This window comes from Lethenteron reissneri, chromosome 34, assembly GCF_015708825.2.
Source record: "Lethenteron reissneri isolate LAM-NWPU_2019-01 chromosome 34, ASM1570882v1, whole genome shotgun sequence".
Classification (NCBI taxonomy): Eukaryota; Metazoa; Chordata; class Hyperoartia; order Petromyzontiformes; family Petromyzontidae; genus Lethenteron; species Lethenteron reissneri.
The window spans coordinates 4628798-4643641 of NC_083812.1; the positions used below are offsets into that span (position 1 = coordinate 4628798).

Sequence of the window (14844 nt, forward strand, 5' to 3'; positions counted from 1 at the left end):
GCGATGGATGGTGGAGGAGAAATTCTGTAGAATGACCTTGTTTAAAGGGTGGGGGGGGGGGGGCATACAAAAATGCAGGGGGGAGCATGAGACATTCCATTTTAAACAAACTTTAAGAATTTAGAAGGGGAGGATGAGGCAAGCTTCACTGTGTTGATGAGACCCAAAAGGCCAAAACTGGCACTGGAGATCCCTTGCTTCAACAAATGAGGCAGGTTAATATTTGTCTGGAAAGCCAATAGGTCAAATAACTAATTATGATTTTTTTTCATCTTATACATGCTTCAGCAGGGGGAATCAGCCCCCTCCGGCCCCCTCTGCCCCCCCCCAACCCGACCACCCGATACCACAGGGCTGTCACGACGTGTTCACCTTCTCGGCAGCGGCCGTAGTGAGTGGCGTGCCGCGCCAGCGCATGCACTCAGGAGGCGTGAAGGCCGACAAGTCGTGACCCCGTGCCTCCCGGCCATCGGCGGCCAAGGCGATGGCGCCATGAGGCAGCAGCAGCAGGGCCCACGGTGACACCAGCGCGGCGTGGGGCGACACCAACTCGCCGTCTGCAGGAACCGCCGGTACGTCGAGAGGCGGCGAGCTGTTATGAAGCTAATGCATAAACACTTGCAACCTTATATACACGTGACTCTGTTACCAGTATGAAGATATTAAGATGTAACTACTCTTAGGTTTTTTCGGATAAGTCACGTAGGTAAAACATTAAAATTAATAAAAGTAAAATTAAAATAAAATACAAATCACGACGTTTAGGAGGCAACAAACGTCGTGATTTTTATTTTATTTTTATTTGACTTTTATTAATTTTAATGTTTTACCTACGTGACTTTACCGAAAAAACCTAAGAATATGTTATGAAGCCATTTAAAAGGGGCAGAGGTGCAGCCCTGCAATTGCTTGTATGCATGTGGAACTTCTTTTCGCAGCGTACGTAGCTACTGCGAGTGGAAAGGCCTCCACTGTGGGGTAATTGTCTACTTATCCACGCTGGTCAAAAGACGTGGGAAAACCTACATTTTACCCTATTCATATTCTTAGGTTTTTTCGGTAAAGTCACGTAGGTAAAAACATTAAAAAGTAAAATAAAATAAAAATCACGACGTTTCGGAGGCAACACAAGCCTCCGTCTTCAGGTGGTGTTGCCTCCGAAACGTCGTGATTTTTTATTTTATTTTACTTTTTAATGTTTTTACCTACGTGACTTTACCGAAAAAACCTAAGAATATGAATCCTTGCAGTCACGAAAGCTTCAAATCTAGAATTACATTTTACCCTACCGCACTAAACCTGCTCATGAACTAACTCTGGTGTACCTCTTTATAATCCTGAAAGGAGAGAATTGGAAGGATGTAAGAACGTGTTAACCGATTCACCTGCCGTACTGGGCAGGCATTTTAAGGTCTCCTTCAAAGTTTAATTGTTTAGTAAAAGCCAATAGAGGTATATTGTGGGTTTTAAAAACATTTTTACTGCTAAAGCAAATAGCAAATCGAAAAGGTCCAATTAGCTACGGGTCAGGGCTTTTATTTTCCACACTTTGGTGTAGCCGCTTTACACAAACGGCTATTGAATGGTGCACAATCTGAGGTTTGTTATCAGTGCCAGGGTGCCAAGCTGTGGATTTGTCGCGTGTGAAACGTACTGGCTGAGCGTCGGCCAGCACACAAAGTGGCAAATCCATAAATGTATTTGCAGCTCTAAGGAATCAAAAGCTCCGCCAAGCCCAGAGTATTACACCAACAAAAAAACAAGCAAAGCCTACAAATTACCAATGCTGAAAACCGTTAAAGAAATGAAAAAAAAAATACACAAGCGATTTAAATCCTTTCAAACCAGGCCAGTAATATTTTCCTCTGTTTATTATATTGTGCATTTGAAACAAAAAATGTTAGAAAAAATATTCTTAACTAGTCTTTTGCCCGTCCAAGGACGGGTGTATTGCAGTAATCTGCAACTTGCAAGCGAACAGCGGACCGCGACGTGATATTCATTGCATGAATGCGTGTGCAGTTTGTAAGGCCGCGGTGCCACAGACCTATTTCATTTTAAGGTTATCATCCCTTGTTGATCATGACGTCCTTTTTACTTCGATGTCTCAACAGCGTTACGGAGATGGCGTGACGTGAGGGTTCTGCCTTTGTAGTGAGGGTTGTGAGTTGACGCCGAGGAGGGGAGGACCAGGCGCCTCGCCCCCCATGTGCAGTGACGTCAGCCGCTAATTATTATGATTGTGGGGGGAGGGGTCCATTTGGAGGACGTCACCTTATAATGATTATTAATGAGGGGGGCTGGTCGATGTGGAGTGACGTCACGAGTGTTAAGGACAGACATTCCTGGCTGATTATAGTAAGTATGACTTGAAAAGCACATTGCCGAATTAAGAAGATGCAAGTCATATGTCACTCGGAAGGAATTATGGCCGATGGTCCTGAAAAACAATGCAGCAGCAGACAGGGAATGGACAAATCTGAGAGGACATCTACTGAGGAGATGAAGGGGACTGATTCAGTGGATTGTTGCATCACAGGTCCATGATAAACGGCAATGGCTTGCATAGGCCTTCATAAAGCAGTAGACAGACCATGTCTAAAAATGATGCATCATGTAAACAACACTTATGATTATCCAAACACGTGCACATCAAATCAGATGACTCATGAAGCCTACAGCACTGTGCAGATTGCTCAACGCAAACCGGTTATCAAGTTTAACTGAATGTCTGTGGTTTTGAGGTGAACTGAGATGCACAGAGTACACACGCACCTGTGGCGAGCAGATGTTGCAAGGCTTCTGCGCTTTGGGTTAAAATGGCCCAAATTTCTTCTTCATTCAAGGGCCCATTCTGCACCTCCAGAACCTCGGCCAAGGAGACCCGCACACCTCCACAGCCTGGCATGGTGTACCTGTGCACAGGTGTCAGGTAAATATTAAGGGTCTTCCAATCCATACGTCGATTCATCCATTGATATCTAATCCCAAGACGCGTGACCGATGGTTAAGAACGTGTCCGAGGTGATGTCCACAATGAGAGACGGAGTAATGAAATCAGCTAAAGTGGATTATCACATCGCACGACCATGAGAATGTTATTCAGCAGCGGATTGATCCTGGCATCGAATCACGTGGTTCTAAAAACCATTGGTTTTTAATGTGTACATGTTGTATTAAACAAAAACACATGATCCCTGCATTCACCACAATATTAAATAAAGTATTGATTCTTCAATAGAAGCGTGACCAGGATTCAGGGCAATTCATTGATTCACAGGGGGTGGATTATTATACGTCTGGTAAAAATCACACAAGGCAAAACGATTATTTCTCTTGTCATTTATCCATTGGCGAAAATTTTCAACAAAATTATGAAATGGAAGTTGCGGTGATTACAGTGAATATTTTATCTACCGTGACGTGATTCATAATTGGTTACTTTTGGGTTAGGTCGTGGAGGTATAATGACAATTTATATCTATACCCACCGCCACCTGACAAAGCCTATCAACAATGTTGACATATTTTGAAACATATAATACTGTACTAGAATTTCCACTGCGAGAGAATCAATGAATACCGAGCAAGCACTCCAATGGCCGAGAGGGCGTTGTTCAGCTCTGAATGATAAAATTATTGATTATATCATACACTTTTCGTATGACAAGTCAACACTGTTGCCTAAATTACAGCGTGTTCAAATGGTAAGCTTTAAATAACATTTATGAGCAATCAACATTAAACATGTTTGAATTCCGCCCAGCTTCGTACAAGTTTCCGAAACATCACGAAAATACGTGCCGCTGTTGGACAGTGTTGTACGTACAGCCGTGCCACGGCTGGATGGCTCAGATAGTGACTGTGTTATCTATCTTGGGGTGAGTCTCCTGGGGCCAATATCATCCAATGTACTTGTAGGCTTGACTCACCAATATGCACATTAATGAGTTTATTTTGTAGGCTATATGTCACTGTATTGTTTGCAATTCACAAACTGTTTCAGTTTCACCTCCTGGATCCTTTTTCCCAGTTTTAAGATGCTACAACAGAAGAAAAGGCTTTATACCCTGTCTCGTAATAATACAGGAGGTGTTCAGATGCTCAAAGACCAAATAGATGCCTATGACAAACCACCAAGTCTGCATGAACCACACATACTTGTGGTAAAACATGCAAACAAGTATGTTTCAGTTTTTAAACTCAGGTTTTTCAACTTTTCATTTATAAAAAAAACACCCAACAACAGTACACAGACTGAGCAATTGACCGATTGTCCACTCCCGAGCCAGACCAATAATTAACGTGGCAAATCCACTTAGAAACGCTTGAAAAATCCTTCCCCTGTAAAGTGGGCACAACTGGTCACTTCTGAATATCGATTTACATGTTGGCTGTGGGGGGTGAAGAATTAGCGTTGAATATTTTTCAAAAATAATAAAGCAATAGTGACATTAAAACTGAACTCAAAGTGAAATTTGAGGATGTGTGAATAATATGGCGGACGGTCAGTACACTGCCTGTTCATCAGGAGGGTGGATAGTCTGTCTTGACGAGATTCCTCTTAGTTTTGTTGATAACCCTCAAAATAATTCTAAGATGTGAATACAATAGCCAGAGACAAAAGTGTTTAAAGTTTTTACCATTTTTACCTTCGGGCATAATAAAATTTTGTAAGAAACTACACTGTGGCCAATACAGATTAACTAACATGACAGTTACATCATGGGACCTCCTTTGCCAGTACCAAAATATATGCGTCTTTTGGCGTCATCTGGTCGAACACCATATGAGACTAGGCTCTAAAGAAAGCTGTCTCTGGTGTGGACCAATCAGTTTCAAGGAGAATGCATAAATTATCAGAGTATTGTTTTTGTTTGCATTTGACTGCAAGTATTGTGGTTAATGTAAACATGATTCCTTGCAAAAGGAGTCAGTTTTGTTGCCAGAAAAAAAAGGGGGGAACCCCTATTAGTATAACATGACAGTTCTTCAAAGTATTTGTCATTAACTAATTTGAGGGCAGTATATCAAAGACTGTGGTTTAGTACATCAAACAGATGGAAGGAGCATGGGTTTTCATACCCTAGGTTAAGGGGGGACGTGAAGAGGAACACATGCATTAGAGAACATATTTTAAAATCGAGACATTTAAAGTTAAGAGATATTAGCACGGTTGGTGCGAAATAAGTTCAACATACAGACATAATTAGCAAAAGTAAGCTTGTGCAGAACACATAGCGAGGAGGGACAATGAATAGTGGTCAAAACTAATGCCCAGTGGCAGCCAAAGTAGGGGGCATTCATCAGAGTATATTAACTACCATGGAGATGGAGCAATGCAATAAGCTCAAGGGCATGTGCCAGATGTTTAGTCACTAAATCGTGAGACGACAATGGTTTGGGGTGGTCTTGACCTAACAGTGGATTGATCAAAGCTGATTATGATGGGTTACAGTATCACATTAATATAAAACCTCATGTAATCATGGATGTGGTTCGACACTACATCCTCCTTGACTGCTGGGTGAGTGCCTGTAAACACGTTCCAAGAAATGTGACCATTTTTTTAAAGAGACACAAGGAAAACACGACCAGTCTCCTTTGAACCTCCTTCACTCCGAGAGTAAAATAATCTCTTACTCAGCGAGTACATAGTTCATGTAATCTAGATTTTTTTTTTCTCACGATTACAGGCGTCTGAGACCACAATATTGAGGCCACTGAACCCGACTATCGTGTATAACATTAAACACTGCATCGGTAAAGCTTTGTTTAATGTTACACTATGCCATGGAGGACTTTGAAACTGTTAAAAGTATTGTGACCCAATTATGTCACTCTGCGTTATTCATCTTCCTTCAAGATTCCTTCCTTGACCAAATACAAAGTCCTGTTGTAAAAAAATAAAGCCACAAAGATAACTGTCCTTTAAAATGATCTTCTATCAGAATTTCATCGAGACACGTCATCAGCAAATTGCAAGAAAAGTTCTTTTTTTTTGTAAACAGCTGAAAAACAACTCTCAACTCACACCATCTGTCAGGTGTACATGCCCGCAATATTCTATCATTGTACAGTGCACCTTTCATCTTTTGCTTTCATGCTCTTTGTCAATGCCAATGTTTCTGATCCATAAAAAAAGCAATACAAATGAAGTTGAAGCTAAGAAAGTGTGCAGAGAAGCATGGGGAGGTACAGTACATTGCTTAGAGGCAAAACAGGAACACGTGGATCTGAAAACATAACTAGAATAATCGAGATGTTACTGGACTATTCGCTGTAAATAAAAGTTGGCTTCCAAGGACGTGCTGTCAGAAGGGTCAATGGCAGATTGATAAGAGGGCCGCAGGAGTAACAGCCAAGGATGGAATACGTTCCAGAGGACAGCCACAGTGGGGATGATGGGGAATTTGAGATTGAGCTTGCGTGCAAGGAGCTCGATGGACCCTGGTGGCGTTGCCTCGTTATTCGCGAGGGATACGTTTCGGAGATGCCCGTGAAGAATTACCTTAAATAAATACAATGCTATTAAATACATGACAATTATCATCATAATATCTCTCATCACTTTCTCACATTCTCTGTCATCACTTTTCTCTCTCTCTGTGTGCAGTCGTGTAGAGTTCCAGATGTGATTCGCGGACAGCCAAAATCGCGGAGGGCAAGTTCGTGAATAAGCAGGGAATTCTGTACTGTAATAGTTGAACAGTTGACACATGGCGACAACTTAGGGAGGCCATCATCCAACAGTGAGTTGCTTAATGCCAATAATGATAACATTTAACAGTGATTGCTACGTACTATTATCGCAAGTAACAAAGAATAATAACATTTTGCTATTACTCTCAAGCACCCGAAGCCAAACAAATGTGCCAATTTATGAAGTTTCTTTCTGGAATCCGGGTTACGTTGGAAATTGAACATTGTATGCGTTTCACTCCACACTACACCCATCATCATGAGGTGTTATCAAGAGCTTAGATCTCACGCGTGAACGCACTTGCTAAGCTGTGGCCCCTTAAGTAGGGTGGCCATGACGTTACACCTACACTATCTGAACGCCAAAAGTAACCAAATTATGAATCATAAATCCTGGTCGTGAAAGTCAAAAATAAAATGGCTACACCACGTGCAATATCCATCGTTGAGTCACCCTCGCTATGGCTGTGTTCATAATTCTTGCTTAAGACGTTGCAATTGCTGAATATTTGCCAGCTCAAAACATAAATATAACCTGGTGACCCATCACCATTTATTAATCACACCACATCATCCCCCACACTTTGCATTACCGTGCATCTTATGGTGATTCGCGAATGTTACTTTTAAAAAATAATAGACATAAATACAATTTAAGTGATTTTTTTTTTACGTGACCTCATTACAAATTTTGGTTTCACAAAAAATGTATTTCAAACTGCTGCTATTGATTTTTTTTTTAAAAGGACATTGTATTTTTTTGAGTACCATCGTATAAAGTGTATTTAACTCACACGCTTTAAAGAGCGTGCTCAAGACAATTACCATTTTTTTTAATTGAAAGAATACACGAGAAAGGGATTTATATTATAAAAAAAATTGGGCAAATTATAGATTTGGACCTAACCCGTTTAACCACCTGCTCCCCTAGCTGCTGGCACACCCTGAATGGGAGTTAAGCCTTTCAAGAAGAACATCTCAACACTGTACCGCTCACTATACACTCCAGTTGGGACGTGTGTCATTATTATGGATTAAATACGAAAGTCAGGGAATATAGAAACAGAGGGGACGTGTTCTTTACATGTATGCTGACTCAAAGCCAGTGGTCCTTTTTCAACATCAAGTTAAACATTTCCGAATGAGACACACAATCGTGGGCAATTGATGAGTAACATTTAAGTCCGGTACTATATGTGGAAAAATATTGACTGAAAGCTTTCGTGACTGCAGGAATTCATATTCTTGATGATGACGATTGCTTGTGTTGTGATCGAAACGTCGTGATATTATTTTTATTATTGGTTCTGTCTACGTGGCTTTACCAAAAGACCCAAAGAATATGTGGAAAGTTGGTAACATTGCAGTGCTACACATGGGAAGTTACATGATACAGTTTAAGCAGCCAATTGAAACATCACAGGTTGCTTCAATGACAATTAGAGCACCTTCATGAATAATTTAATCAGATATAGTCTCGTAAAAAAAGAAACGGGTGTTGTACAAAGACCACACCGTTCCTTAGAGTAGATGCAATGGGGTTAAAAGGTCATTAAAATAAAGTTACGCGCTTGCACAGCATTGGTAAAATATATCTCGAAAAATATGTTAGGTTTAAACTTTGACATTCTCAAGCTGCGGTGAAGCCGTCTCCTAGGCATTGAGTCAAAACTATGGTAACCTTGGGCTCAACGATAAATCAACAGCAGGACAATGGGGGTACAAAAATACCTCGAGGTACTTAAAGCCCAACCCTCGTGGCTAACATGTATTCACCTGTGCACGTGTTTGTTCAATGTCCAATTGACAAAGACATTTGGGAAGAAAAACATAAATATGTTTGGAATTACCTCTCGAAACAGCAGCACACATGGATAAGAGAACACAGTATGCACAGGTTAGAGACATTAACTGCTATAAGAAACGTCAAGTGGAATGGGGAAGAGATGAAGGCCTTTGGTTGAAACTAACGGCAGAGTGGCGGCCAGAGGACGGACGACTCCCAATAGTCCACCATGGAGATGGAGCGATGAAATTCGCTCGTGCGCGTGTGCCAGACGGATTGTTGCATTACACGACCGTGAGATGACATCGGCATGGGGGGGAAAGGGGGGGGGGGTCTTCATTCAGCAGTGGATTGGTCATGGCTGATGAACACATTCCTGCGGAGGGAGCTGGTAGGAACGTTGGGTTGCTCGGTCAATGGCCAGGGTCAACGGCGGCGTGGTGTATTCCGCAAATATGCCCGACTGTGAGGGCAGGCACAAGCCGGCGTGAGTAGGTTAAACGTTGAGTTTTATAAGGGCACCACGGGGTGACCAGCCCCTCCCCACCCAGCCCCACCCCCCACCCCTCTCCACCCAGCCCCACCCCTCCCCTCTCCACCCAGCCCCACCCTCCCCACCCAGCCCCACCCTCCCATTTTTGGATGCACGACGGACGGACGCAATAATCCCCTGTGGGCTGGTGGAACCAGGTGGTTCCTACCAGTATGCCATGGATATTGGTGTGCGTGTGTGTGTCTGGGGGCATTGCAGGCAGGATGGGTAATTATTGACCGGTTCACATAACACCCACGGATCACGGGGTTGCATTCCGATATCTGCAGCAGTGTGGCGTATTTAAACTAAACAATTATTTGTATTTTACCAGAGAAGGCCCACTGAGCTATATAGCTTTTTCAGAAGCGACCTGGCCAAAACGGATAGCTCAAAGAAGTGGCTTATCACATGGAAATGTATAGCAGCCAAATACTCTAACGCATGTTGATTCTAAATGTGGAGGGAGAAACCAGAGGACCCGGAGAAAAATCCACGCTATCATGGGGAAATCATCAACATTTACAAATACATAGGCATAAGGGTTGGGATCGAACCCAGGACCTCCTGTATACCAGGCGAGGTAGTTAACATCTTGCCACTATTATTATTTTGGTGAATCAATCCATCGGTGAATCAAGGCATCCCCCAAAATGCCACCATCCCTCACGATCCTGCAATGCACTACGACAAATACATGGTGTGCCGACTACTGTATCATGATTGTCAACATCTGGTATGCAATATACTTCCTGCAGATGCATAGGAAGCTTAGTACATGTACGTTGTGCTCGAGACTAAAGACGGAACTGGCAGCCAGAAGGGAACACGACTTAATAGTACGTCCACGGTGGAGACAGAGCAATGAAATCGGCTTGTGTGCAGGAGCTACATGGATTGTAGCATCACGATACTGTGAGAGATGGTGCAAGCTCAGAGAGGTCTTCAGCAGTGGATACATCATCGCTGCTGACACACGTATGTGAATTTTAAAAGGTAAGGGGGATACTCTCCTGATGAACAATTTATTTCGTAGGCTGTCCACTGCTACAGTGCAATATCATTCGTGGTTTCCTGTCATTTCTGCAATATGAAAATGTCTTTCGTCATTTTAGTACAAAGGGTTGTCAAACATGTTGTGTGGGTGCTAAAACAAGCCAGTGATGTATTAGGGTTGATGTGAATGGCCACGTACTGTACGATTGATTAAGTACTGCACAGTATTTGAAACATTACCAAGAGAGCAGCTTGTGTATCATTACCATTCCACTCCCAAAACATTCTGAAATTTCAAAAAAAAATGTTTATCCTGTAATGTATAGTGCTGTACTGAAGCATGAACTCATCATAACCTGCCATTATCTATCCACAGTTGGATGAAGGCCTCCCAACACCTACACCACCCCTCACGCTACTGTGATACCACAATTTGACTCAATCCTTGCACATGAACTAATCTCGCCGCTCAATCTCCTCTCAGGTAGCTCTCTCTCCCTTTTCAGCCATTATCACCAGTCTCCTCCATCGGTGAGCAATGTCTCACCCAAAACAGTCCCATTTTAAAGTCAAAATGTCTTTGATTTGTGTCTGATCCATGAACCACGACGTGGTCCTCTTTCTGTCTCTCGGTGCAATTCCCAGCCAGCGTCTCGCCACGTTTCTTTGCCCTCTTGTCAGATATTGTTCCATTTTGTCCATGTCCGTGGTTGTGATCATTGTCGGAGCTGCCAACGTGGACCGCTTTTCAGTATCAACCTCAATTCAACGGACTAGAGTACAGTACTATCACGAAAGGGGGGAATTGGTGACACAGTGGTTAGCACATTGTGTTGTGATCCGAGTTTGATTCCTAACCACAGTTAACATCAGTGGCGAGTGATAACTGAACAGGCACTGGCCCCCCCTCCTTCACCAACCTGTGCTGATACAGCACTAAGGCCAAATCATCTCCCATGACCCACATTGTTTGGGATGACCTTGACCTAGCATTGGATTAACAAAGGTCGTTAAATTTTACTGAAACTATTATTATCTAGCGTACAAAGGTAAAGTGACTTTATAGTTCAACCTTACACATTAACATCCCAATAGGCACATCAATGGGGACAAGTTATCTATAAACTTATACGCCTTATAGTTCCACTCCAACTGCACATTAACACCAGCATTACTGTATAAAGTATTAACATTTTTTCTGGCTACAACTGTGGCTCAGAAGGCACGCCAGGCGTGTGTGCCCGTGGCTATGCAATACCACACAATGAGAGATGTCTGGGCTTGCTTTCCCATCATTAGTACCTGCACGCACAGAAAGCCACTCTCATACACTTTATGACAAAGCAGAGTAGCTGATAAAAGTCCATCACAAACATGCGCTCTCTGTCCTTTTGACACTCGTTGGCATGGTGCTGCGGAGGGGTTCTGTCATCATCGGCCATGCTCAATCTACTGCTGGATGAAGGACTCCCAAAATCCTATCTTCATCTCTCGCCACGGGGGAAATATAATGGTTTAAAAAAAATACAGCACTGCGAAATGCTTCCATAATGTGTACAGTCAGAGCGACTAGACAAATCTGATTACTGCTTTTGAATATGGCGCACACGAAAAGAATGATACAAATTGCATGGATGTATAATAGGGCAAACGACTTGGAAATTCCTTATAAAACGTAGGATGAAGCCAAGTGTTGCAGTGATGATGTCACCATGAAAAGATGGTTGGGGTGAGTCGGACACGTGTGCAAGACGGGAGTGGGCAGATTCCAGACAGCCAATTGGACTTCCAACCAGAGGTCAACGAACAAAGGCAACAAATGAATGGAGCAGGAAGTATTTGCGAGGTGTGGTGGCATCAGTTGTGATAACATCTTGACCTGAATATCAAAAAGACGCAGCACCAGTTTGTACCAACAGAGTAGTGCACATGGTAAGCCATAAAGGCATACAGTAGAGCATGCAAACAATCCTTCAATAAAATGCAGGCAAGCCATAAAAAAATGTGTAAAGTCGGAAAATCGTGTCCTTATCTATGTACCAGCATGGGAACAGCTATCACAGTTAATTCATAGCATATTTCATCTCTCGTACTGTACCGCATTTATTCATCTTAAAATGTAAACGTTTGAAATAACATCGTCGGCAGCAGATTCAGTTTCCGCAGCACGTCACACCGTCAAAAGTCTGCTTGGACTTTCGTTTTCTGTCGGAGAATGTAGAGTGATAATTATTCTGTGCATTCCAGAAAGAGTGACTACGTATGTGCGTGTTGTACCTCGCCGTAGCCAGCAGCAAAGCATTGTGTAAAGGTCAGTGTTGTATACTCCACAGCCTGGACACAAGCTCTCACACACCGTGGTCCAACATTCACCATCATCAGCCATTCGTTTGTCCGCTGCTGGAGGGCTTCCCCACTCCTCCTGCATGTCAACTGGGTCACAAAAGCTCCATCTCCCTGGTTGTCGCCCTCAATCGGATGCTCAGTCCCAAACGTGTTGTCTATTATCATGTATGTGTACCAATTGACAGATGCGTTCACGGTGTACAACATTAACATTTGAAAAGATGCGGCTTTGAGAAGACGTCCTAATTAGCTTGCACCGCAGCAATTGGAGAGAGTGCAACGTATCATTTCCATACCATCTGTTTCAACCAGGTCCACCTACATTATTACTATATACTCTATGCCACATCCTATAACATATACGGTTTTGTAGGATGTGCAAGTGTGGTGTAATAACACACCGAGGGTGGGGAAAGCCTCATCCAACACTGGCTTGACACGTGGGCCTGGTACATGTACATACGTGCATGTGGTACTGTCATGCAGTGTAAAAAGCATGTAACATGTTAACATACACACCGTAACGTGTACATTTAAAGATGATTAGGTGTTTTACTGCTACTCAGGAGGCAATACAACCCTGTTACAACCCTGTTATTCCAATGAACCTATTCATCACAGCAGCAAAGTTGACAGGCAACGACTTCATTCGTACCTTGTATGCTATTAGATAATGAATTACACACCACTATACACACACAACACATGCACATACCACGTGGTGTGCATATTGTATTGCTCAGTAGCATACACAAGGTGGAGCGGTGGCACGGTGGTTAGCGCACTGAACTATGAACCCGGCTAGCCACGGCTAACATCAGTGGCTGGTGGTGATTTCTGATCGGGATCGTCCTAGGAACGAGCTCCCAGTGACCGGTGTGGTGAAGTATGCTCAAGCAATCACTCTTAAACCTACAACGGCGTTGGCGATGCCTTCATCCAGCAAAGGATTAGCAAAGGGCTGCCAATAAGCAATATTACTGCGAATTAATATTGAGCATAGAGATTATAGTTTATATATACACACAACACATAGCAAATGTGTACAGTGCATTCGTTTACACGGCCTATTGTATATGTGGCCATAACTAAGGCTTCGTTGTATAATCAGCACACAGCATATGTTACAAGCATGTCAAGGGACACGTGTGTTATAGTGGGTGTTACTCTCAAGTCGTTGATTATAAACGTGTACCCAACACACGCAATGTACGTGGCATATACTTAACAAACGTGACATATCGGAAGCTTGCTTACACAAACCCCCGTGGGGCTGGACATAACACAAACAACAATTGTCGTAATTATCTCTGCAACAATCATCACACTCACACACACACTCACTCACCTTGCCGTTGTGAAATCGTCTTCCTTACCGAATTACGTCTGTAATTATCTTCGTGTTCTTCCGATGGAACCGGCCGGTCACCCACCAGCACCACCGTCAATTATTTGTGTTGTGTTGTTCTATATCAGCAATCAAAACCCTACAACGACGTAGAAATCCCACGCGATTGACGACAACGATGCCAAGTCACCCATTGTCTGCATGCATTCGTGACCCAACACAATTGGCACGCACGCACGCACAACACGTAAACCAACCCCCCCTCTCTTCTCCTCCTCCTCTTCTTCCTTTCTTCCTTCTCTCAAACGGCAGCGCAGGTAATAGTCGTAGTTATAATGTTGATGTGAAAATAAAACAAGAGACGACGAGAGAGGCGTTGTTTTTTTGGTCAAGTGCCCGGCTCGCTAGAGGACGCGGCCGGTTGTTATGGGCGCACACGCGGTGGCCTGGGCCCTTTTGAGACACACAACAAAACCACCACCTTATTTAAATTATATTTGTTCTTCTTCCTCTTCCTCCTCACCCTCTTCGTCTACATCGTCCTTCTTTTTCGAAATCTTCGCTTTGATTTTTTAAAGTTATTTTTTTTGTTGTTGTTGTCCTTTTAAACGTTCACTTTTCTTCCACCGTTCTCTTTCGCCATCGTTGACAATTGGCGACAAATTTGTCTTCTGCGACACCCTCCACCCCACCGATTCTCGCCGCTCTTCCACCTGCGTTCTTGCACTCTTCTTCTCGAAACGACGATGTTGTTTTACCCCCCCCCCAACCTCTTGATTTCTTTCACACCTCTCCGTCTCTCTCTCTCTCTGCTCGCTTCTTAATTGACACGGCGTACAGGCAAGGGAGACAAGCCAGCATGCAACGCCCACAGCCAGCAAGCAACAGGTCCAAGCGACAGGCGGGCTGGCTGCCCCCTTGGGGGGTGGAGTCAACGACGGTGGAGGTGTGGTCATTGGCGTGCGTGCGTGTGTGTCAAACAGCACTTGCCCTGACAGTCCGTGACAGGCTATACGGGGGAGCTTTGTCTTTGTGTGTCAAACAGCACTTGCCCTAACAGTCCGCGACAGGCTATACGGGGGAGCTTTGTCTTTGTGTGTCAAACAGCACTTGCCCCAACAGTCCGCGACAGGC

At 43.4% G+C, this 14844-nt stretch overlaps 1 protein-coding gene across 1 annotated transcript in view; it reads right to left on the minus strand.

The window, feature by feature from the left end:
• The window catches only part of LOC133350569 (tyrosine-protein phosphatase non-receptor type 13-like), an 81038-nt gene extending 66464 nt beyond the window's left edge, over positions 1 to 14574 (minus strand). Inside the window, 3 exon segments of the mRNA XM_061565038.1 lie at positions 373 to 557; positions 2776 to 2915; positions 13711 to 14574. Of these exon segments, the coding sequence (XP_061421022.1) occupies positions 373 to 557; positions 2776 to 2908 (318 nt within the window). The 5' untranslated portion in view covers positions 2909 to 2915; positions 13711 to 14574.
• Positions 14575 to 14844: the final 270 nt, after the last annotated feature.